Source organism: Panthera leo, chromosome B3, assembly GCF_018350215.1.
Source record: "Panthera leo isolate Ple1 chromosome B3, P.leo_Ple1_pat1.1, whole genome shotgun sequence".
Lineage (NCBI taxonomy): Eukaryota > Metazoa > Chordata > Mammalia > Carnivora > Felidae > Panthera > Panthera leo.
In genome coordinates, this window is record NC_056684.1 from 42,742,393 (window position 1) to 42,768,816 (window position 26,424).

Consider the following 26,424-nt stretch of genomic DNA (forward strand, 5'->3'; position numbering starts at 1 on the left):
ATAAACATGTGTTATCAATGCTATTGCATAGTAGTTTTTAAAAAGTGAATTAAACATTTTTAAAAAATTGCTCAGTTTTGATTTCCACTCTGGCAAATATCAGTAGTTGTAACCCACACTAATAAAAAGCTTTGAAAGGTTCTCAAGTAAGTGTGTAAAAGGTGCCCCAAGACCAAAATATTTGAGGACCAATTTAGAGAGTGATTGAGAATCATAAATTTAGTATTCATCAGATTAAATAGAAACTTTCTAACACTGGGATCAAATAAAGATGAAACAAGAGGCTAAAACAGTTGTGAAGCCAGAAAGATAATAAGGTAAGGTAAGAAGAGTGAGTTACAGTAGTATCTAAACCCAGAAGCTGAAACTGTCTCTGAAAGCTGTTCTAGTCAAGTGGGGGTAGTTTTGTCTTTCTTGTTTCTTTTTAAGTAATACTTCTTTGAGAACTCAGTCTGTTTCTAGATGTTTAATTTATGAATGAAAAAGACTTAGGGACCATCATTATGGCAAGAAATACTGGTAATAACAAGGTCCAGATTGTTTATGTATTTATTAAATATTTTCGTCTTGAAACTTAGGGTTTTATTCTTGGAATCCAGGATTTGGTTCTTTGGGGTTTTTTTGTTTTTTTAATTTTTTTAAATGTTTGTTTATTTTTGAGAGAGGGACAGACAGAGTGCAAGCTGTGTAGGGGCAGAGAGGGAGAGGGAGACACAGAATCCGAGGCAGGCTCCAGGCTCTGAGCTGTCCGCACAGAGCATGACGCGGGGCTCGAACTCAAGAACTGTAAGATCATGACCTGAGCCGAAGTCGGACGCCCAACCAACTGAGCCACCCAGGCGCCCCTGGTTCTTTGTTTTTATAGTGGCAGGACAATTTGCTCTAAAATATCAAGAACAATTTTATTTAGTTATTAATTTTTTTAATGTTTATTTTTGAGAGACAGAGAGAGAGACAGAGAGAGTGTGTGAGTAGGGGAGGAGCAGAGAGAGAGAGGGAGACATACACAATCCGTAGTGGGCTCCAGGCTCTGAGTTCTCTGTCAGCACAGAGCCTGATGCGGGGCTTAAACTCAACTAACTGTGAGATCATGACCTGAGCCAAAGTCAAGACACTTAACTCACTGAGCCACCCAGGCACCCCAAGGAAGAACAGTTTTAAGATTTCAAGCTAAATTTCATGTGTATTTTCTCAAATGCTATATATATATAACCTGAGCTGGGTTTATATATTTTATTACAATGTTCAGATGTGGATTTTTTGACTCATTTGAACAGATGCCTGTCATGTGCTGTGTGCCTACATATTAGGATAATTCCTGTCCTAATGAAGATTCCTGCCTAGTGGCAAGACAGTTGTGTAAACATTTCAATTACAGTATAATCACTGCTTAGTGGAAGTCTATGTAAAGGTGCAGAGGTAGATGGCCCTGGAGCTGCTTGGAATAGTTGAAGAAGGCCTTAGGGGATCTGGGATTTGGGAGCCTCCCAGGAGTTTGCCTGGTGAAGAACTTCAGGGAAGTTCTGGGAATGATTCATATAAGAGAGAAGCATTAGCCGTTAGAAAGTTAGGCTTGTTTTGTTAGGTAAGAATAGTGTTTCTGAAGTATCCAGCGCAAGCATGAGTAGAGGAGATAGAACGGCACAAGGAGCTAGGGGTCAGATCTTGAAAGGACCTTTGTGTCATGCAAACACTTTTTCATTTTGTCTGCCGGGCTGCAGAGAGCCTTAAAAAAGAATTTTGAGTACGGGATTAACAGGCTGTGAATGGCATTGTAGAAGGTATTAGTCTAGTGACACCCTACGAGGATGTTTATTTTGGAGGTAGTGTGGAGACTAGAGGCAAGCGAGACCATACGGAGACCACTTTAAGAGTGCAGACTAGAGATGATGTCTAGTAGGAAGTTGAGTGTCAAGGTGTGTAACTTGGATCAGATGGGTGTTGCTTAATGCCATAAAAGTGAAGCAGTGCCAGTTAAAGAGGATGAGGTTTTAAAGGAATTAATTACTAAGCCAATTTCAAAGTACAGTTCAATGTACATTCTTCTCTTTGGGGGTTCTTTGTATCCTTAAGTCGTTCAGGGGTTTTGCTTGTGAGGTGTATCATCCAGAGGAAGTTGCCTGTCACCAACCTAACCATTCATTTCATTTGTGTTCCTGTGTCCCTACCATATATTTGTGAAAACCTTTCCCTGAAAGTTTTATATTCGGTCATTATTACATTTCCAGTATTTTGATAACCTTGAAATTAAAGTTAAACTTTAATTGAAGAGTCAAAAATATTTAAAGCACTTTGTGTATGGATATTTGCCTAATTTTTGTATAATTGTACTTGCCAAGTTATTTGTTAGATTAAAGGAGGTTATTCTAGACTAAGGAGGTTTATGAATTTCTGTTTGTATTGAAATAGCAGGTCAGTTTAGAATAGAAATAAAGCGAACTGTACCAGAATTTGCTGTTAGGAAGAATTCTCTTGTTTTTCTTTCTGTCCTCTAGTCTCCTAACTTGAATTTTATCCTTTTCTCACTAAAATGCTTCCACTGAGAAGGACGTAAACGTAAAAAGCACAAAAAACATTTTAAGAAACCTTTTAAAAGTCTTGATCGCTCAAAAGGTAGGTAAAAGTAGTTTTTATGCCATGTGTTATTTGTACACATCGCCACTTGATTTCTGTCTTCAAAGGTAAAATGAATGTTAGATACTCCATAACTTCAAAAATAAGTTTTAACTTGGAAACACATATTAAAGTCTAAAATAAATCTAAAATAAAACAAGGACACCAGAATAGGCTGTCCTTTCTGTTGAGTAGTGCCTTTGCTATGCTTTGGTCATTTGATAGTGAAGTATGTGAGAATTTCAATTCTTGACCTTGTATTTTTCTGTTTTTTATAGATAAGGCAAAAGAAGCCAAAAAGGATACATTTTTGGAAAAATTGGCAACCCAAGTAATTAAAAACGTACAAGTAAAAATCACAGACATTCACATTAAATATGAAGATGATGTAAGTAATTTAAACTTATTGAGGTGAAGCTAATAATTGTGTATTTTATGATACTAATTATTGATTTGTTTAGATATGGGTTATCCGTACCAGATTCTAAATCCATGATTTTTTTTTCTGATGAATATACTACCATATCTTTCCTGTGTTACACTTCTTTCATTAGGCATTTATGTGTATAAATATAAAACCACTGTATACCCCTTTCTAAAAGTAATATATTTAGTTTTGTTTTAAAGTTTGAAAATTATGTAAAATAACCTTGAATTTTTTCACTTACCTAAGATGATGGAAATGCTATTCCGTCTCTTCTAAAAATGAGTTTGTATTCTTTTTTGTTTTTAATAACTTAAGGTTTGGATTTAATTAAAGCAGTACTGACGTATATAGAACTTTTCTTTTTCTCACAGATTCCTTATAGAACTTCAGTTTTAGTAATACGTACTTGTAGTTTTGCAAGATACACTATCTCCATCTTATTTTGACTTTACCTTTTGGTTTTAGGTAGTCATTAAACTGAATTTTGTTAACAAATGTCTAAAAAACCTAAGTCATCAGTGCCCTTGTTTAAACAAACTTAGGAATATAAATCACCTCAACACATCATGGAAGTGAGAGTTATTATTGAAACTAATGGCGTATTGATGAATGTGAACCTCAGTTTGAGCTTTAACTAAGCTTTTTTACTGTGCAAGTACAATTAGAAAGGCACATTATTTCTCTCTTTTTAATAAAAAAAAATATACAGAGATGCACAGGAGTGGGATAAGTAACATCAATAATGTTTAAGTTGGTGTCACTGACAAGATAGATTAAAAAGGTCTAAGAGGAAAAGAACTAAAAAGTGTAAAGGGATCTTCCTTGTATCATTCCTCTTTCAATGTTATTACCTTAATTATTGTATTTAGGATAATGAAAAATAGAGTTTAGGAAGTGGGGAGTAGGGAAAGTATAATAATATATCATAAAGATGCTCACTGGATGATAGTAGTTTGTGGGTGGTGCTTTAGCAAGTGAGGAGTTATGTTTTATTCTGAAATAGCTGCAAGCTGTCTTGAGCTGGTTGTCTGAGGTATAAGGATGAGCGTGGAAACAAAGGAAGATAATAAAAAACTAAGCTCCCAGAGCGATTTGTGCTTCTTAGTTATTCCAGAGCATGCATTTTTCCTGCATTTGCGAAGGGTCTATGTGACTACACTCTGGAGTCCCTGTTGGATGACTTAAAACAGTATGTTTTTTCTTCTCTCTCTAGTTTCCCTAGTTTCTTTCATGGCCAACCACCCTGTATGACTTTTGGACATCCCTGTGATGTCTAAGACAATGACATTGTACACATTGTGGTACAGCGTAAGCATGGTGTGTCAATATAACTTATGTATCGAAGATCAGGAATAGAACAAAAGTTTAACAGGTTAAGAGAGTATGTTAAGAGTCTTGGGCCTTTCCTAACAAAGCAGTTTTGAAAAGTTAAGAATGTTAAAGGCTTAACGAGACAGTTCACATTTCTAAGTGTTAAAAGTAGTTTAGTGGCGCGGTTATTATCCATGACATCTTGTTTTCTTTATCTTTGAAGAACATCTTTAATAGTAGACCTAAAGAGACTGTCTCTTTTTCACTATTTAGACAAGAATCTAGTTAGTGAGAAAAGAGTTCACTTCATAAGAAAAGGGTTTCACTGGGAAAGTATCGTATTCATATCATGCCTACAAAATATGGGTAATCCTAGCCATGTTACTGCCTTTTTCTCTTCTTTTTTTCCCACAAATCCATTTGGATTGTGTGACTTACTTGCATACTAATTGCCCTATGTTGCCTACTGTACAGACTGGAGCATGGCTTCACTTTTACCATCAGTATATTTTCATGCCATCTTTTCTTTTTTGATAGGTCACTGATCCAAAGCAGCCTCTTTCATTTGGTGTCACACTGGGAGAACTCAGTCTATTGGTAATGTTGGCCTTATTTACAATTTACAGTTTACAATTACGTGTAAAATATTGCCATGTCACAGGGTGAATTGCTAAAACCAACTGTTGATACAAACAGCTATTTTGTTTTTATGTGTAATTTTTTTTACAACTTTTCTAGAAGTTCAAAATTTATAGTGATGCTGTTATCACATTCTCTATTTCGATGTGTCTTTGAATTTAATGAATATCAAGATACCAATATCAAACATTGTTAAAGAATTAAAAGCTGTATCTTAAACATGTGGGAAGATAGGGGAAGGCAAATTTTTATAGAGTCATGTTCTCATCCTTGGTATAGGCAGGTAGAATTTCCAAATAGCTTAGAAATGTGTATATGTACAAGTGTATTACATTGAGATGTATATAAGGTAGTTTATTTTGGTTAAGTATTTTATAATGCAGTTTGCTTTTCTTCTAAAGATCTTGAAAGGTAAATAGTGTGTATATTCACGTTGGACATTTTTCCCTCTATTTTCTTTGGACAACTCTATGGTAGGAAAAATGGTTTAAAGTTAAGGACAGTGAGTAAATCATGCTGGGTACATATTTGTCTTCTCATTAGTTATATGGAGAGGGCCTTAGTGAAGAAAGAAGAGGAAGCAAAATGAAAGAGAAGGGGAGAAACAGAAAAAAGGACATGGTTCCATTGAGGCCTTAAGAATAATATTTCCATATGGAGAAACAGAGATATACATCAAATTGAAGACCAAAGCAGAAACATTGGGGGGAAAAAAACAAAACAGAAAACCTGGATGAACAAATTTAAGGGAACTAAGGAAGCTACTGTTTATTATACTGTTTACCTCTGCTTCTTTCTAAGATGAATTTTAAGTAGCTCTTGATGAAAAATGAAATCTACAATAACAGAGACTAGAGATAATTGCTCCAGAAAAACTAGACTAACAATATTAGTCATAAATGAGCACAGTATTTTACGTTGAGCTTCTAACCGACAAAACACAAAATACAATTTAGTCATGTACTTCCCATTGACTGATAAAGAGGCCCACTAGTGCATACAAATGATATGTAGTTTCCTTAGTGTATACTGTTGTTTGATTCTCTGTATCTTTGCTCAGACTCTTCATACCGTTTTCTTTGCCTGTATTACTTTCTTCTCTTTGTCTCCTTGACGATCCTGTTCAGGTTTTAATTCTTATGTTAGATATTACCTTGTCTTTCCAATTCCTTTCTCAGTTTCCTCTTAGAATTTATTGTTCTTCTTTTACGCCCCCTATTATATTTTATTAGAACACCTGAAACATTATTTTACTGGTTACCGTGATGGTCTCCTTCTGTCTAACCTTCATTCATTCACTGATAAAATAGTACTTTTATTTTAGAGTTTTTGTGATGATTAAAGGAAATAGTTTGTGTAAAGCATTTGGGACATGTCTGGCTCAGTAATTTTTTGCTTCAACTATTACACTGACTTTAATAACAACAATAATCCCAAACTTAGCTCTTTCTGTATCCATACCAATCCTTTTTTCCATCTTTCCAGTTACAATTGAACTCTTATATTTAAGGTGATCTTCCCACCTCTGATCTGGATCCCATCTTCTCCATGTCCTTAGGAGCTTTTTTCCTTCCTCTCTCTCTGCCTCCTTTCATCACTTCTTTCTTTCTTTCCATAAATTTTCTTTTTCCTAAAGCTTCAACTCTCTTCCTCCCCACCCTTTCCCCTCCTTCCACTCCTTCCTGTAAGCATTTAAACACATGCAAGCTGGGTGGTTTTTTTTTTTTTTGTTTGTTTCTTTAATTTTGCAGTTTTTAAAATTAAAAAAAATTTTTTTAATATAATTTATTGTCAAGTTAGCTAACATACAGTGTATATGGTGTGCTCTTGGCTTTGGGAGTAGATTTCCTGTGATTCATTACTTACATAAAACACCCAGAGCCCAAATGTCCATCACTTGATTGAATGGATAAAGAAGATGTGGTATATACATATACAATGCAGTATTGCTTGGCAATGAAAAAAATGAAATCTTGCCATTTGCAACACTGTGGAAATGTTTTTTTTTTAAGATTTTTTTAAATTTTTTTTTTTAACTTTTATTTATTTTTGAGACAGAGAGAGACAGAGCATGAAGGGGGGAGGGTCAGAGAGAGGGAGACACAGAATCTGAAACAGGCTTCAGGCTCTGAGCTGTCAGCACAGAGCCCGACGCGGAGCTCGAACTCACGGACCGTGAGATCATGAGCTGAGCCGAAGTCGGCCGCTTAACCGACTGAGCCACCCAGGCGCCCCTTTAAAATTTTTTTAATTTTTTTTTTTTAAGTAATCTCTACCCCCAACATGGGGCTTGAACTCATGACCCTGAGTTTAAGAGTCACACACTCTTTAGACTGAGCCAGCCAGGTGCCCCTCAGGTCTTTTACAATAAAATTAAAAGGGCCTCCTGAACCTTCTCCCACCCCACTTAGGCCCCATCTAACCGCTGCCTTCTCTTTTGCCTCTTTCTAACTTTCTGAGAGAATTCTCTACCTTTACCATCTTTGTTTCCTTACTGCCTGCTGACTCACTACCCAATGTACTGACTCTGCTGTGCCTCTGAAATTGTTCTTGACAAGTCCATCAGTAATGCCCTGACTGCTCAATAAATTAGTTTTAGTTTATCTCATGGTGGCATTTGGCCTTAACTGACTATGCTGACTTTCTAGAAACACGGTCATGCTGTGATTTCCATATTCTCGTGGTTTTCTTCCTATTTTGCAAGAACTATTTATTTGATCTTTTAAAAGAATATGGGCCTTCTTATTCACTATCTCATAGGCTAGCTTTTTTTTTTTTTTTTTAGTCATTTATTCATATCCAATTCCTTCCACACAGACACATAGTTTAGACAAATAGCAACTCTAATTTTCTGGATGAATGAACTCGGTTAAATTAGAACCTCCTCAATTCTATTTTCACCATTCCTTTGATTTTGTCAAATAGATATGTAAGGGAACAGGTAATAGTAGTGAACATTAGCCAGATGTCTTTTCTTTTGTCTAAGTTATTTTGACATAGTTTATAAATATTTTAATAATTATTAAATAATTATTTAATATTTAAATATTAAATATTTAAAATATATAAATATATTTAATAATTATTTAATAATATTAAATAATATTTAATAGTTTATACATATAAATGTTTTATGATATATATACTATGTTTCACAGTTATTCTTTATTTCTTTTAGACTGCAAATGAACATTGGACTCCATGCATATTAAATGAAGCAGAAAAAATTATATACAAGGTATTAGACTGGATTAAGAATTTGTTATTATTTTTGTAGGAACACACACTTAACATATTTTTTTTGAAACCTTGATGGAGCCCAATGTGCCATTGAAGAGTGACTGAAGTGTAGGGCCTGGTTTTGGCTCTGCTTACTGTGTGACCTTCTGTGATCACTTACCTTTTCTGAGGTTTAGGTTCTTCCCCTAGCAAAAGGAATCAGAAAAATTAATATTTTCCAAATGTATTTTGTGGAGCATTAGGTAATTGAGATATTAGATTTATAGAAAAAATATTCTCTGGTCAAGATTACTGATGGAAGTACTAAGCTGTACATAATTAAACAGTATGTTTCATTTTGTTTTAAACCACAGGACTTCACAATACTTTAAATATGCTAATAAACATTGTGAATTTGTAGCTTTCCCCACCTTGTTGTTCTAGATTCTCCTCCCCTCACCCCTCCCTCTAAACAGCCATTCCTGTCCATTGGTGAAATCATGTCTTTCTTATTCAACAAAACATGTACAAGTCCTGTTAAATAGTAAATTATCAATTAATATTTGATAACTGAATGAACGAATTTCCTTGGAAATAGTGTTGCCGGAAGCACAATTTACCAAATGCTAAGGTTAATAATAAAGTCCATGAATAACATGATTATGTTTTCCCCATATTTGCTTAAGTTTTTTCTTTAAAAGCTCAAAATGGCAATTGGATAATGTTAGGGTGAATATGAGAATAATCTTTTAATATTGCTTCATAATTTTAATGTGTTAGTTGTTTGACCTCTTTGATTTTTCTTTTACAGCTTGTACGACTTGATAGTCTTAGTGCCTACTGGAATGTAAACTGTGGCATGTCTTACCAGGGATCGAAGGAACAGATCTTGGTAATTTCAGTTTATGCCTGAAGAGCTCACTACACTCCCTAAACTTTTTTTAACATAAGAACTGCTGAAGGAGAACAGGATATAGTCTTTTGTTTAAGTTGTATTTAACTATACCAGAATTGTGAAACACAGTTTTTGGAATCCACTCTTTTTTTTTAAATTTTTATTTAAAATAAATAAACTTCAAAAAATAAACTGGTATTTTTGAAGATCTTTGTGAAACCATTCACTACACAGTGAAATAATAACCTATGCTATTACATTAAAACTTCATTTCCGGTTTTTTACATTCACATTTTGATGGCATTCTGGTTACATTGTGGTGTTTCATGTCAGAACGATTACTTGAAGAGTATTGTAAGGAAAGATGATACCTTTCAGAGCTAAAGAACATCTTCTTAGCACTTTTTTTTAATTGAAGTGTAGTTGACCTTAGCAAATGTTGTAAACATTTGTGATGATGATTTCCTGAACAGTGAAAGGTCAATTCAAAACTTCAGTGTGCTAAGTTAGTCTTAGTCATTTTTATTTACTAAGAGGGAAAAGGAAGAACAGTTGAATTTTCTGAACTTTAATTACAAGATTCTCTTATTTCTCAGAAAGATATTGTAGCAAATAATTTGCCTTTGTCTAGAAAGTGTTTAAGATCTCAGTTCATGGATGTTTAGTTTGTTTTTTTAAAAAAAATTTTTTTAATGTTTATTTATTTTTGAGAGAGAGAGACAGAGCATGAATGGGGGAGGGGCAGAGAGAGAGGGAGACACAGAATCGGAAGCAGGCTCCAGGCTCTGAGCTGTCAGCACAGAGCCCGATGCGGCTCCGGAACCCATGAACCGTGAGATCATGACCTGAGCCCAAGTCTGATGCTTAACCAACTGGGCCATCCAGGCACCTCCCCGCCCCCCCCCCCCCCCCCCCAGTTGTTGTTTCTTTTTTAGTCAGAGGGGAACATAATACTATAACATTTTTAAATATTTAGAATTTTATTTTATTTTATTTTTCATTGATTTAATGGTATTTATTTTTGAGAGAGAGAGGCAGAGCGTGAGTGGGGGAGGGGCAGAGAAAGAGGGAGACACAGAATCCAAAGCAGGCTGTCAGCACAGAGCCTGATGCCGGGCTGGAACCCATGAACTGCCAGATCATGACTTGAGCTGAAATCAGATGCTTCAGCGACTCAGCCACCCAGGCAACCTAGATACTTAGAATTTTAAAAAATTATCTACTTTTATATTTTTTCTAAGAAATATACCCATAAATAATGCTCAGTGTGCTTTTCTTGTGGACTACTAATTAAAAAGAGGAAAATAAAGATACTGATTTAAGAACAACATTTCCCCCCCATGTGTAGATGAATATGTGTGTATTTCTTTTCATTCTCATCCTCAAATTTTTGTTTAGGATCAGCTGAAAAGTGGAATTCTTACAAGTAGCAATATACCTGCAAATCATCAATATAGTAAGTAATGGTAAAAGTTTTACTTCATATTATAGAAAGCGTAGATTTAAATACTCTGCCATAATATACTTTTTGTGGTAAAGTTACTTTGACAAGACAAAAGTATGGATTTTATATTTTAGTTTTATAATATAGCCTATTTGGATTATACCTAAGTGTTTAGGAATAGGTTGTGACATATACATACCACGGGAGAGTAAGAGAGAGGAGGGAAGTACATCTGTAGTTCATTCCCAATGACTAAACACCCTTGACCTCCCTGTTTTCTTTTTACCTTGTTATCACATTTGTTTGGGGCATTAGGTTTTCTTTGTTTAATAACTCAGTTTCTGAGATTTTGGTATTCTCATGGTCAACCCTACCATGTCACTATTGCAGTGTTATGACAAACCAACGATTCTAGAGTTATTTATTTATTTGTTTGTTTATTTTGAGAGAAAGAGAAAGACAGAGACTGTGTGTGAGCAGGGGAAGGACAGAAAGAGAGAGAGCGAGAGAGAGAGAATCCCAAGCAGGTTCTGCACTGTCAGTACAGAGCCCAACATGGGGCTTGATCCCATGAACCGTGAGGTCATGACCTGAGCCAAAACTAAGAGTCAGACACTTAACCTACTGAGTCCTCCAGGTGCCCCCATAGAGATTTTCTAACTGGGCTTTTCTAATTCTCGGCACCCTCACCTTTACTTATTTTTCAATAGCCCTATAACAAACGAGCCTGTTTATTTATTTATGCTGTTTTCTCCATTTTAGTTTCATTCTAAAGAGGCTTTTTTGTTTTGTGTTAAATTTAGTACACCCCTTTGTGCTGAGCTTTCATGCTCATCTTCTTGCATATTCTATATTACTGTGGTTTACTCTCGTTTTCTTCATATTTTATAGCTGACTGCCATGATGTAAGAGTTGGCACTTTCTCTTTATGTTCATAGACCTCTCCATTTAATGATAATGATGTTTTCAGATGAAAGTGTTTAGTTTCATACGTGAAAGAACTATTTTAGAGAAATCTACAACCTCATTTATAAGTGGTATCCTCCACTTGTAAATAACCTTTAAATAAGTTAAAAATTTTATACAATCGTATGCAATTGTAAATGCTGTACGATATCACAATTTATCTAACTTCGATACTGTTCACAGTTAAATATATTACTTTGCCCTGTCATCTTCCCTAATATGCCTTTTCATGCTGGTTCTTAACTTCAGGAATATTTTCTTTATTTGATTCTAAGATTGTATATGTAATGATAATTTTGAAAATTGTAAAGTGGTAAGCAATTTTTTTCTTGGTAATATGAATTTCATTCATGATTCTGTTCTAAATTCTGCCATTGATTAAGACAAATAATCAAATTTTGTTTCCTACCTTGTATAATATTTTTAATGAATAATAAAATCATTAAATGTCTCATAGTAAGGAAGAGAAGCCTAATTTTATATAGCCAGAATAACCAAGAGTAGATGGTCTACTATTTTGTGCATTTTTACTTAGAAGCATAGGAGTACAATTTCCTCCTTAGAGATCCCCATTTAACTTATAGTCGATGTTATGCAGATAAGTAGATGCTTAAATATTTTTTGGTAGTGTTTTTTGTTACATTTTTTACATATTTTAGTCATTTTTCTGTACTTTCAGAATAGTGTTTTCATAATTATTTATAGTTGTTCATTTGTAAAGGCTTATAAACATATCTTATGTCTTCCCATGTGATGAAAGTTTTCCAGCCAATATCAGCTTCTGCAAAGCTCTTCATGAATCCTTATGCGGAAACAGAGCTGAAAACACCCAAACTTGACGGGAACATAGAAGTACAGAATATTGCTGTTGAATTGACTAAACCTCAGGTAGGATTCAGGCGGACATTTCTAGCTTTGATAAGCTTTGAATCTCAACTTCATTTGTCCTTTGTGATTATTCCTTCTCTGATGCTCCTCTCCAATGCTCTGGTGGTTCTTTTATATATTTACACGTGTGTGTGTGTGTATTTTTTTTTTAAGAAAATAAATATCAAATTAAAAAAATATTTCCTTCATTTTATGTGATCTTTTCCTTCTTGGTAGAGTACCTTACCAAGTTATAGAAAATGACGTTATTCCTATTTAAATGATGGAAGATTTTAATGTGTTTTTTCTTCCTCAAATTTTAATAGACATATTCGTATTAAATATTGTCTACTTAATTTTTAGAATAGCTTATGTTGGCAGCTTTTTCTTCCATCATTTGTTTCTCATTTGGTTACATGCACGGGGAGTTTGGGTAGCAGACCTGGAGAACTGAAAATGAAGGGAGGACCAGGGATTTATTTAGCTAAATGACTTTTAGCTCAGTTCAGTCCAATAAGAATGTACAGTAGTCTCCCCTTCTCCACGGTTTCCTTCTCCTTGGTTTTGCTTACACGGGTCAACTGTGGTCTCCAAGCAGATGACCTTTCTTCTGATGTATCATCAGAAGGTCACTAGTGTCCCAGTTCTATGTCACAGTGCCTGTATCATTCACCTCACTTTGTATCATCATTAGGCATTTTATCATAAGAGGAAGAGTGAATGCAGAACAATAGGATATTTTGAGAGAGAAACACACACCACATTCACTTAACTTTTATTACAGCATCTTGTTATAATTATTCTCTTCTATTATTGTTGTTAATCTCTTGTTGTGCCTAATTTATAAATTAAACTTTATTAGAAGTATATGTGTAAAGGAAAAGCATAGCATATGTAGGGTTCAGTACTATCCGTGGTTTCAGGCATCCGCTTGGGGTCTTAGAACATGTTTCCTGTGGATAAGGAGGGGATTACTGTCATTCAGGTTGTATATGTAATTTAAAATTTAATTTAAAATTTTAATGTAATTTAAAATTAGTTTAAGATTTTCTAGTTGTTACATTAGCAAAGTAAAAAGAAAAGATGAAATTAGTAAAATTAGTAACATTCCATTTAAGCTAGCATACCTGAAATATTATCATTTCTGCATGTAATCAGTGTAAAACATTGTTAAGATATTTTACATCCTTTTGTTTTTCCTAAGTCTTTGAAATCTAGGGTGTATTTTAATCAGTATAAAACATTAAGATATTTTGCATCCTTTTGTTTTTCCTAAGTCTTTGAAATCTAGGGTGTATTTTAAACTTACAATACATGTAAGTTCGGACTATCCATACTGTAAGTGGTGAATAACCATGTGGTAACCAATTGGTAAAAATGTGTTAAGAAAAACAGAAGAAATAGCTAGATTTGCCCCTTTCTTTATCTTATCTACAGTCATGTTGTGTGTGTGTGTTTCCCTTCATTTGAATTGCTTACCTGGTACTTGCAGAGTTGTATTGGTGATAAGATGGACAATTAAATACGTTTATCTTGCTTTAGCTATATAATGATTTTCTGGAGCCATTTTCAAATCAGCTCATAGATAGTCAATGCTGAAATGATGGTCCAGAGGAAAATATGTAGTTTTAGGAACAATCATGTTCCAGGTCACTAGTTATAGATAGTGTGTTTGGTTGTTTCTAAGATGTGCCTTTATCTTACACTTTAGCATATTTGAATATAGGATGTATTATTATTATGGATGGTATGTCAGTTTTAATTGGCAGCATTGTTTTTTTTTTTCTTTTTATAGTGGAACTTAAAAATTATGTTACAACTTACAATTGATGGTGTCTTAAATTTGATGAAATATATATATTTTATATATATATATAATATATATGTATATGTGTGTGTATGTGTATATACGTATATACATATATATGTACATATATATACACACACACATATATATAGCGTATATTTTAAAGTTTATCTTGAGAGAGAGCATGAGCAGGGGAGGGGCAGAGAGAGAGGGAGAGAGAGAGGATCCCAAGCAGGCTCCATGCTGTCAGCGTGTAGCTGGTTCAGTGACTGGAACCCATGAAATGTAATATCATGATCTGAGCCAAAATCAAGAGTCGGACGCTTAACCGACTGAGCCACCCAGGTGCCCCAATTTGATGAAATATATTAACAAGCAACCATGATCGTCATTATTTCAAGGAAGTTGGAGTCTTACGAGACTGAAAATATAATAAAATATGGTGTTTATCCATGTGTGAAATGTAATAATTATAACTGTATTTTTGTTTTAATAGTACTTAAGTATGATTGACCTTTTGGAGTCATTGGATTATATGGCTAGAAATGCCCCTTACAGAAAATATAAGCCTTATTTACCACTTCATACCAATGGTCGACAATGGTAAGTTAGAATTTTTTTTTTTTTTTTGAGAAATATGTAATAGAGTTAGGAACTCTCAGATTTAAGAGACCTTTAAAGCCATGTGATGAAACCACTTTTTTTCTTTATTAGATATGAAAAGGATATCTTTTGTATTATGTCTTTGTTAATTTTTTGTAAACACATTCTCTTGTACTCTTGCTTTTAGAGTATTACTGAATTTTCCACTTAGCATTAAGACTTTAATCATTTTTTGGTCTTATTGTCCATGGGCTCAATGTTAGAACCATATTGGGATAGTATTCATTTTGCATAACATGTCATTTTGTGTCTTTATGATTTTGCTTTGACATACCCTCTTCTTGGAGTTGTTTGCTCATTTTGTAATCTGTTTATGTCAGAGAATTGTACTGGACAATTGAAATGTTATTGCTGAGCTCTTATAGGAGAATGGTTAATAAGAACACAAAAATGTAACAGTGTAGATCCAAAAGTCAAAGCCATTTTCCTGCTTTTTTTCTTAAACCTTTGTATTCAAATGTACATTAAAATTTGATTTGCAGGTGGAAATATGCAATTGATTCTGTTCTTGAAGTTCATATAAGAAGGTACACACAGATGTGGTCATGGAGTAACATAAAAAAACACAGGCAGTTGCTCAAGAGTTATAAAAGTGCCTACAAAAGTAAGCTAACCCAGACTAAAGTCCCAGAAGAAATACAGAAACAAATTCAGGTATATTTTGCATGTATTAGTGAAAGCTATTACTTGTTAAATCATCCTTCAGTGTTAATTTTTCTAAATTATAAATATAAAATATAATTTTAGGAAGAATAGGACTGATCTTTTTTGAAAAAATGCAGAGTTTTTTTTTTCAGTTTTTTCTTCTTTAAACAAATCTTTCTTTTCCATCCTAATGTCAGATAAAATGTGGTTACTAGAAACTATTGGGAGAAATGGCTTGGTTTTTTTATAATAATGTTTAGAAAATTAGTAGCAGAGCTGTTCAAATATATATTTATTATTAGCTAGATATATGTTATTAGTTTTGTTACTGGCTTTTTTTAGGAGCTCAAAATATTATTTATAAAAAAAAATAGCTCTTATTGCTTAAAATAGGAATCCCTTTGGAAAAATAGAGAAACACGACTCTGAGTATATAAGTTGCTTAATATCATCTGGTCTTGATTATATGACTACTTCTGCCACAAATTCATAATGTAAAGAATTAATTGAGTTCCCATTATTCTGAAATACATGAGAATCATTAATATTATATATTAGAAAAAGGATCAAGTTTCTCAGAATCTGAGGTCTGATGTTCTCATGTATAAAATGGAAACAGGATCTGTCTTACAGAGTTCTGAGAATTGCATGAAATAGCACATAGAATACCTAATACACAGGTCACCAATACATATTAGATTCTTACATACTTTTATTTAAATTCCCCAAGTCATTTTCTACTTTAGCTTCTTGTGGATTTATAGAATTTTGCATTCTTAAATTTTGTGTTTTATAGTACAATCGTTATAAAATACTATAGACTAGAGTGAATCAGAAGTAAGAACCATAAGGATAATACCTAAAAGAAGCCTCTCTCCTAAATATTCTTGTATCTGTAATGATCTTATTAAAATTCTTACTTTCATATTGTATTTTTATACTTACACTTACATGAGATCACAATTACTGTTTATTCATGGACTGGATAAGCCTAGAAATCTTAGAATAAAAATTTTTTTAATCTAATGCCATTTTTCTTCTTTACAAGTGTCTCTTTGTATTTTATAGGATTTGGAGAAGACTCTAGATGTTTTTAACATAATTTTAGCAAGGCAACAAGCACAAGTTGAGGTAATAATTTTTATTTGCTCATTTTGTGTTTTAAACATGTTACTATTACTCCTGTAAACTTAAGATCAGGAAGTCTTAGGTTTCAGGGGATTTATTCAAGTATAAAGGTTGAGTTTTCATGCCTTCATTTGGTCTCAGGAGAAAAAATTGGAACATTGGAAAGAACACATTAACATGAAAGGGCAAAAAGTTTTAATTTCTAAAAAATTTTTTTTAATGTTTTTATTTTATTTTTGAGAGAGAGACAGAGCGCAAGTGGGGAGGTGCAGAGAGAATGAGAGAGACACAGAATCCAACGTAGGCTCCAGGCTCTGAGCTGTCAGCACGGAGCCTGACGTGGGGCTCGAACTCACAGACAGTGAGATCATGGCCTGAGCCCAAGTTGGACACCTAACCGACTGAGCTACCCAGGTGCCCCAAAATTTTAATTTTATGACAAAAAATTTGAAACTCCCCAAAAGAAAGTAAATAAAAGTTGTCTGTAATCCTAGCAACACAGAATGCTGCTGTTAACATTTTGACACACAGTCTTGCAGTTTTTCTCCCATGCCTAAGTGCTGACTTAAGTTTGATCTTTATCCCCCGTCCCTTCACTTTGTCTTTGCCTTGTTTCCTTTTCCCTCCCTCCCTTCCTTCCTTCTTCTTTCCCTTCCTTCTTCTCTCCTTCTCTTACTTCTTTTCTTTTTTACCATAATTGGAATCAGTCAGTTTATATTTCACAATTCATGCCGACTTATCCCACTTGGCATATCCTACCAATAATGGCATGTCTCCATTGTTCCATGTCAATCCTATTCTGTAACATGACATTTTTGATAATTAAAAAAAAATAAATTGCAAGTACAATACAACTCACTGTAGGAAAGTTAGGAAATAAAGATATACAAAGAAATAAAATAGAAACAGCTATTATCTCACACTGAATATACCTACAGTTGATAATTTTTTGTATATTTTTTAGTCTTTTTGATATTTATAGATCTCTGTACACATACTCATATTCAAAAAAAATTTTTTTACGTTTATTTTTGAGAGAGAGAGAGAGGGGGGGGGGGATTGGGGGAGGGGCAGGGAGAGACACACACACACAGAATCTGAAGCAGGCTCCAGGCTCTGAACTGTCAGCACAGAGCCCAACGCAGTGCTTGAACCCACAAGCCCACAAGCCATGAGATCGTGACCTGGGCCGAAGTTGGACGCTTAACTGACTGAGTTGCCCTGGTGCCCCACATTTTTAAATGGGATTAAAGCACACGCCTATTCATTCATTTACTTAGTAAGTACTCATTGAGTGCCTATTTTACTAGCATCATGGTTAAGAGTGTGGACTCTGGAGTCAGATGGTCTAGATTCTAATCCCAGCTTTGCCTACTTGCATGATCTTGGGTTAGCTCTTTCATCTCTCATTGCCTCAGTTTCCTGATTTGTAAAATAGGATTAATTCATAGTATGTACATCACAGGGTTACTTTGAGGAGTACATGATAATCCATGTAAAGCACTTAGACTACTGAGTGCTTGGCACATAGTAATTAGTAAATAAGTGATTTTTTCTCATTCATCATCATCATCATCTGTATTAGCATACAGAAATTAACAGAACAAAAATCCCTTACTTACATTCTAGTAGAAAGAAAGATAATAAAAACATAAATAAAAATAAAGTTGAAGGGCATACAGAAAAGGAATATATCACTGGGGCCAGGCAGTAATGATGATGAGGGTTGCAATTTTAAATAGGGTGGTCACGGAAAGCCTCACTAAGAAGGAAACATTTAAGCAAACACCTGAAGAATGTGAGGGAATCAACCAGAATGCTTTCTGAGGGAAAAGTGTACCAGACAGAAAGAATATAGCAAGCTGAAAAGTTTTGAGGTGACTATCTGGTTCACTCACGGAACTAACTGAGTGGTGAGAGAGAGGAGAGTGGTCGTTAGCAAGGTCAGAGTGGAACATAGTGGAGGAGTAGGAGGGGTGCTTATGGGAGTTGGAGAGGGTGCCAGATTGTTAGGGTCTTACAAGTAATTGTGTGAATTTGACCTTTACTCTGAATTAGGGAGCCATTTTGAGAATGGAATGATACAGTCTAACTTATGTTTTAAAATTCACTCAGTCTGCTCTTTTGTGTAAAAAGGAGAACAAGGGTGAAAATAGGGAGATCAGTTAGGATGCTGTTGAAATATTTGAGGTGAGAGATAATGGCTGAGAGTGGTTGCAATGGAGGTGATGAGAAAAGGTCAGATTCTGGATAGAATTTGAACATAGAGCTAATATTTTCCAACTGATTAGATACGGGTTATAATAGAGAAATTGGAGATGACTTTAGAGATTTTGGCCTGTCGCAGTTGGAAAGATGAAGTTTCCGTGAAATGAGATCGGGAAGTCTGGATAGAATAAGCTTGGGTGAGGTGGGAGAGATGAAGAATTCAGTTTGGGACCTATTAAGTTTAGCTATCTTTTAAATAAAGTTGTGGATGTATGGAGTAGACAGTTGGATACATAAATTTATAGTTGAGAAGAGAAATCTGTGCTAGGTATATACATTTCGGAGTTGTCAGTACATAGATGGTATTTAAAGCCGTGACATCAGATGAGATCACCTCGGAAATTAGAGTAGCTAGGGGAGTACTCCAAAGACCCAAAGCATTCTATTGTTACAGGTCAGAGAGATGAGAATCAACAAAGTTGATCATGGAGGAGTTGCCAGGGATGTAGTTGGGAAGCTCTATGACTAATATCCTCAAAGTCAAGTGAAGAAAGAATTGCAAGCAAGAGGGAGTGATCATATGTGACAGATGCATCTGATTGGTCAACTGAGCTGAGGACTGAGAATTGACCATTAGATTTACCAAAATATGAGATGTTTCAGCCATTATTTCCTCAAATAATTTTTGATCACATTCCTTTCTTTTTTCTGTCTAGGACTCCCAGTTTTATACACACACACACACACACACACACACACACTCACACACAGCCGACCCTTGAACAATACAGGAGTTAGGGACCCCCTACACTGTAAAAAATCTTCATTAACTTTAGACTCCCCCAAAAGGTAACCACTAATAGTCTGCTGTTGACCAGAAGCCTTATTGATAACATCAACAGTTGGTTAACACATATTTTTTATGTTATATGTATTCTATACTGTACTCTCAAAGTAAGCTAGGGAAAAGAAAATGTTCTTAAGAAAATCATAAGGACAATATATTTATGGCACTGTACATATATAGAAAAAAATCTATGTATAAGTGGAGCTGTGTAATTCAAACCTGTGTTGAAATAATTTTTGGTCTAGGTTTCTTCTTTCCTTCTTGGATTCAAGTTTTATACACATACACACAAATGTGTACATATATACATATATACATATATATGAGACCTTTTGATACGCCACAAATCTCTGAGGCTTTGTTCATTTTTTTAATCAATCTTTTTACTCTCTGTTCTTTGAATTGGATTATTTCTATTGGTACGTCTTCAAGATTATATTTTTCTCTATCATCCCTATTTTACTGTTGAGCCCATCCTAGGAGTTTTTCCTTCAAATAATATGTTTTTCAGGTCTAAAACTCATATTGAGTTCCTTTTTATAGTTCCCATTTCTCTACTGAAAGTTCTAATCTTTTTAGTCATTTCAAGTGTCTTTCCTTTCATATCATCTAGCAGAAACTATAACGGTTCTCTGCTGGTTTCAGCATTGAGGTTATCTGACCATTGGATCCATACCCAGCACCTGGGTGGCTCAGTCACTGAAGTGTCCAACTCTTGCTTTTGGCTCAGGTCATGATCTCAATGCCATGAGATTGAGCCCTGTGTCAGGCTCCATGCTGGATATGTCATTGGTTTGGGTCCATTTTGCACATGAATAGTAGAGGAGTTAGTTGGAGACTTGTGCAGGTCTTTATATCTTTGCCCCTTTTGTTTAGGTCACTTTCATACACGGGGAGCTTGGGTTAGACTGAAATTTGTGCAGGTTCATACACAGAATTAAGAGATAATCCATTCCCTGGCTCTTCTGCCCCTGGTATTTCCCTCATCTTCTCTGGTTTTCATGGACTTCATTTTCTCATTCCTTGGCCAGCCTATGGAGTTTCTTTCAGGGGTTTAGCTACCTGTGCCTCTTCAGTGCTCCATGGCTGAGGCCCTTACTCAGGGTACAGCCGTGTGAAGTAGTTTTCTGTGGCTTAAAGCCAGTGACTTAAAGCAATGCACAATTATCTCAGAGTTTCTGTGAGTCAGAAGTTCAGGTATAGCTTGTTACCTGAGATCTCTGCTTATGGTCTCAAAATATTTCTATGAAGATGTTGGCTGAAACTGGTTTCATCTGGGGTGTCACTGATGAAGGATCTGCTTTTGTTGGCAGATTTTAGTTCCTTATGCCTGTGGGATGTAGGACTCCAATTTCTTGTTGGCTGTTGGGTAGAGGGTGCTCCTTAGCTCATCATTTCATTTCATTTCCTTGCCAGATGGGCTTCTTAACATGGCCCACAAGATGGCAGCTTGCTTTTCCTTTTTTTCTTTTTAATTTTTTAAATGTTTATTTATTATTTTTGAGAGAGAGACAGAGTGTGAGCAGGGGAGGGGCAGAGAGAGAGGGAGACCCAGAATCCAAAGCAGGCTCCAGGCTCTGAGTTATCAGCACAGAGCCTGACATGGGGCTCCAACCCACAAACCACAAAATCATGACCTGAGCTGAAGTTGGATGCCTGACCGACTGAGCCACCCAGGTGCCCCGTCAGCTTGCTTTTTCAAAGGGAGAGAGAGAGATTCCAGCAAGAAAGCTGGTACAGTTTCATGCACATAGTCACATACATCTTGTCACCTTTGTCATATTCTGTTGGTTAGAAACAGGTCATAGGTCATGTCTGCACTGAAGGGAAGGGGACTGCCCAAAGGCAATAACATCCTCAGGAGGGAAAAGTTAAGGGGGGAAAGAGGGTAGGCACAACATGTGAGGGAAAATGCAAAAACAACAACAACAAAACATGGGTAGCTCATTCTGGTGGAGATGATTTCTCCAAATTTTGACTCCTATCTAACATCTGCCTACTTTGCTTAGTTTTTAGAGTCTGTTGTAGATGATTTTTATATTTTGTTCAGAATTTTTACTCATTAATGTGAAGGATGGGCTATATAGGACTTATGCCACCATGGAACTGAAAGTTTATTGTTGGATTTAGCAATAAAGAAATCAATTAAAGAGCAGTTTTTATAGAAAAATGTGGGTAGAGACAATAGGAATGAGAGAGAGTGGATGTCTAGGAATTGGAGACATTGAGTGTTGACAGTGTGATACCTTACTGTAAGGAGAGAACAGGTCAATGGAATGGTAACTGGTGGGGAATGTGGAGTTAAGAAAAGGTTTTGTAACTTGCTTTTCTTTCTTTTAAAAAATTTACTATAGCATTCCATTTTTATGCCCGTAGAATAATTTCTCCAACATAATTTTAAACAACTGAATAGTATTCCATTCTGTGCATATATCAGAATTTGCTTCACTATTTCCCACTGATTATATTTAATTATAAATGACACTACAATGAACAGCCTTGTCTACATGCTTTCTCAAAAATTTCTTACTTTCTTTTTTTTTTTTTTTAATGTTTGTTTGTTTGTTTTTGAGAGACTGAGAGAGATCGAGTGTGAGCGGGCGAGGGTCAGAGAGAGAGGGAGGAAGGCACAGAATCCCAGGCAGGCTCCAGGCTCTGAGCTGTCAGCGCAGAGACCGACGCGGGGCTTGAACCCATGAACCGTAAGATTGTAACCTGAGCCTAAGTCAGATGTTTATCCAACTGAGCCACCCAGGTGCCCCACATTTCTTATTTTCTTAAGGGCAGGTTCCCCAAAGTGCAGTTTTGGGGTCCAGGAGTAGGAGTATTTTTTTTTAAGTTTATTTCTTTTGAAAGAGCAAGTGAAAGCAGGGGAAGGGCAGAGAAAGACGAAGAGGGAGAATCCCAAGCCGACTCCACGTTCAGCGTGGAGCCCAACGTGGATCTGGAACTCACAGCCATGACATCATGACCTGAGCTAAAATCAAGAGTTGATGCTTAACTGTCTGAGCCATGCCGTTGCCTTGAGTATGAGTATGTTAGAAGGTATTTGATAGTGCTTGGGCTTGTTCCTATGAATTAAAGGAATGATTTGCCAAAAGCAACAGATCATTTCAATCCTTTCTACATTAAGTTGCTTGACCTTTAAGTGGGTGTACTGAACATCAGTTACTAGTTCCTTAAAAATCAAAGGAAGGGTTTATTGTTCAGTGCCATGGATAAAGGGATGGATATAGATGAAGAAAAGGCAAGTAGCTTCATCCAAGGCTAAAGTTTTTTCATTGTAAAGGAAAATCCACAGGGTCACAGAATTTAAAATAGAGGCAGAGAATTGGCTGAAGTTACTTACCATGGACCCTTAACTGCATAGGGCAGGAAGGGAAGACAGCAGAGGGGTATTAAAGTGAAAGGGTCCTGCACCCCTCCTTATGTTAGGTCATATACGTTTTACAACTCATTTTTGGTCTCATATAGATAAGAGATTTTTTACTTTGAAATAATTGTAGATTCACAAGAAGTAAAGCAAAGATATTTCACAGAGGTCCTGTGTACCCTTCCCTCAGTTTGCCTTAGTGGTTATGTCTGTTGTGATTATAATATAATATTAAGACCAAAGATTAGACACTGGTATATGCTACGTACGTATTTCTAGGTCAACTCTCATTTTTGAAAGTATTTTTTAAATGATAATCATCAACATGTAGGAAAGTTTTTTTTCACTATTTTTTTATTTTGCTGTTTTCTTCATAATCATTATCACTGTTTGAAATTAGTATCTTTAAAATTTTTTTTAATGCTTATTATTTATTTTTGAGAGCGAGAGAGAGAGAGAGAGAAAGAAAGAATACACAGGGGAGGGGCAGAGAGAGAGGGAGATACAGAATCTGAAGCAGGCTCCAGGCTCTGAACTGTCAGCACAGACTACGACGTGGGGCTTGAACCCCTGAACCGTGAGATCATGACCTGAGCCAAAGTTGGATGCTTAACCTTAAGACTGAGCCACCCAGGGGCACCTGAGTGGTTCAGTCAGTTAAGCGGCTGCCTTCAGCTCAGGTCGTGATCTCATGGTTTTTGGGTCCAACCCCCACATTGGGCTTTCTGCTGTCCGTGCAGAGCCCACTTCAGATCCTCTGTCCCTCTTTCTGTCTGCCCTTCCCTTACTTGTTCTCTCTCTCTCTCTCTCTCTCAAAAATAAATAAATAAAAAGAAATTTATAAAAAAAAAAAAAAAGACTGAGCCACACAGGTTCCCCTGAAATTAGTATTTTTACTGCTTTCTAATTAATTAACTTCTGTCTTCTCTTTATTGTCTAAAATTTTCAGTTTATTTTGAAATTCCTCAAAATCTGTGACATGCTGATCACAGCTTTACAAAGATTTCAGTGCTAATAGTGGCTGTATCTTTTTTTTTTTTTTTTTTTTTTTTAGTTAGGGATTTAAATAGAGATTTGAGAGGGCAAAAGTTGAATGTTGGGGTTGGTCACTACATTATTTTAATGTCCTGTATCAACATTTTATTTTTTAAATTCCTTAATGATTAACTTATTTTTCAAAATAAAAATGTTTTCCCTTAAAGCTGAAAAATATGTTTTCTCTTATCAAAAAGTAAAATTTTAATGAGTGATAAAAAATATGGTAACAAAAAAAATTAGTGCCTGCCCTTTTTTGAATTAGTTTAGTTATTAAAAAGATTAAAAAATATATTTTTTTAAAGTAATCTCTACACTCAACATGGGTCTTGAACTCATGACCCCCAGATCAGGAGTCGCCCATTCTACTGACTAAGCCAGTCAGGTGCCCCAGTTTAGTTTAAAAAGGCTGTAATAAAATATCAAATATTGTATAGCCATTCCTCTATTTAGATTTATAGAGAACTGTTCGTAAATCTGGATGATATACATTTAATTGGATATCTTTTCTGAAAATAGCTCAGTTTCATCTACTTCCAGCTTGATGATCTCTGCTGTTGTTGAGGAACTCTTGTCTGGTTATCTCAGTGGTTCTGAATCCTGCTGCACATTAGAATCCCTAGCGAATTAAAACAAATAATGCCTGGAGTCCACTTCCTCAGGATTTGATTTAATTGGTTTGTGGTGAGGCTCGGACATTGTTGTTGCTGTTTTTGTTTTTGTTAAAGTTTCCTGATGATTCTTTTTTTTTATTTTAGTGTTTTTATTTATAGTTGAGAGCAAGAGACAGAGTGCAAGTGGGGGAGGGGCAGAGAGAGGGAGGCACAGAATCCCAAGCAGGCTCCAGGCTCTGACCTGTCAGCACAGAGCCTGATGCGGGGCATGAATCCATGAACAACGAGATCGTTACCTGAGCCATAAATTGGACACTCAGTTGGTTAACTGAGCCACCCAGGCGCCCCTATTTCCTGGTGATTCTTAAGTACAGCAAAGATTGGATACCACTGAGCTATGATAATATCCACAGTAGCTGATTTGCCATTTACTTTCATTTTGCAGATTCAAACAGGGCCTGAACATATGCATTTCTCTCTGGTTTGTGACAAAAATGTTACATTTCTCCCCTACTTAGTCTTTACATTCTCAGGCACTATCCTAGTCTCCTGAATTATCATTGGTGTCATAGTGCTCTTCTGTCACTGCTTTTTGTTGAAAGGAAGAGCCCTATTCATAGGTTGCACGATTTCTTTGTCTTAAAGATTCATAACTTACTGTTGAACTATGTAGCCTGCATCTAAATGCTACATTTGAAATTTTTTGAAACCACTTTCAAGTTTTATTATTTCTTGTTTTTTATTTCAAGTGCCTCTTCTCACTAACATTTCAACACTTAGGACTTATGTTGTTATGGACACGATGGAGTTAGTTCCACTCAAAAAATATCTCATAGTTAAAGACAAACACAGCACGCACTTGAATTAATAATATTGTTTCAAAGTTTGAGGTGAACTCAAGATATTGGTGGCTAAGAATTGATTTGCTTTTGCTGAAGCTTTGTGTTGATGAAAAGTTTTAAAGTAGAAAGTTTAGTAATAGAAACGAAAATAATAGCTACCGTTTTGTTGATACAGTTTGCTGGGTATCTATTCTGAGGAAAGTACTATTACTGTCTTCAATTTATATTAGCAAATTAAGGTATAGAGAGGTTAAATAACTTGTCAAAGTTCTAATTGTCATGAAAAATAAAATAGCACATTAATCTTCTATGACAAGAGAAGTGAAATGTTATATCCTATGGAATATAAAATAATCAAATGTATATATTTTTACTTATTACATTTCTGAATGCTGAAAATGGATTGGTAAGCTTGACAAAAGATAGTTATGGCTCAGCTGTCAGTGGTGAAACTTTGACAGTTTTGTGCACAGACGTAGACGTATTCCCTTATTTATTTAATGTCTGGTTATTAAAGAGAACTTACTTAACTTAGTTTCATCTTGTCTTTACTAATTCACCTTTTTTTTTTTTCATCTTCTCTTTTTTTCATCTTCATCTTTTTTTTTTCATCTTTTTGTTACACAGGGAGACTTGAAACATGTCACTACCAATTTCAAATTTTATATATTTTAAGTGGTAAAATTATTACTATTTTTTAGAGATTTTATTTTAAGTTTATTTCGAGAGAGAGAGATAGAGAGAGAGGATGCATATGTGTGCATGCAAGCAGGGGAGGGGTCAGAGAGAGAGGGAGGGAGAGAATCCCAACCAGGCTCTGTGCTGTCAGCTTTGAGCCTGACATGGGGCTCTATCCCAGGAACCATGAGATCGTGACTTCA

General features: G+C 35.3%; 1 protein-coding gene across 1 annotated transcript in view; it reads left to right on the forward strand.

Moving 5' to 3' along the window:
• VPS13C (vacuolar protein sorting 13 homolog C) overlaps nucleotides 1-26,424 on the forward strand; it is a 192,877-nt gene that overhangs the window by 30,998 nt on the left and 135,455 nt on the right. Inside the window, exons 6-14 of the mRNA XM_042941847.1 lie at nucleotides 2,892-3,001; nucleotides 4,889-4,948; nucleotides 8,169-8,228; nucleotides 9,021-9,101; nucleotides 10,503-10,560; nucleotides 12,275-12,402; nucleotides 14,685-14,791; nucleotides 15,334-15,505; nucleotides 16,565-16,627. Of these exons, the coding sequence (XP_042797781.1) occupies nucleotides 2,892-3,001; nucleotides 4,889-4,948; nucleotides 8,169-8,228; nucleotides 9,021-9,101; nucleotides 10,503-10,560; nucleotides 12,275-12,402; nucleotides 14,685-14,791; nucleotides 15,334-15,505; nucleotides 16,565-16,627 (839 nt within the window). The remainder of the gene's footprint in view (nucleotides 1-2,891; nucleotides 3,002-4,888; nucleotides 4,949-8,168; nucleotides 8,229-9,020; nucleotides 9,102-10,502; nucleotides 10,561-12,274; nucleotides 12,403-14,684; nucleotides 14,792-15,333; nucleotides 15,506-16,564; nucleotides 16,628-26,424) is intronic.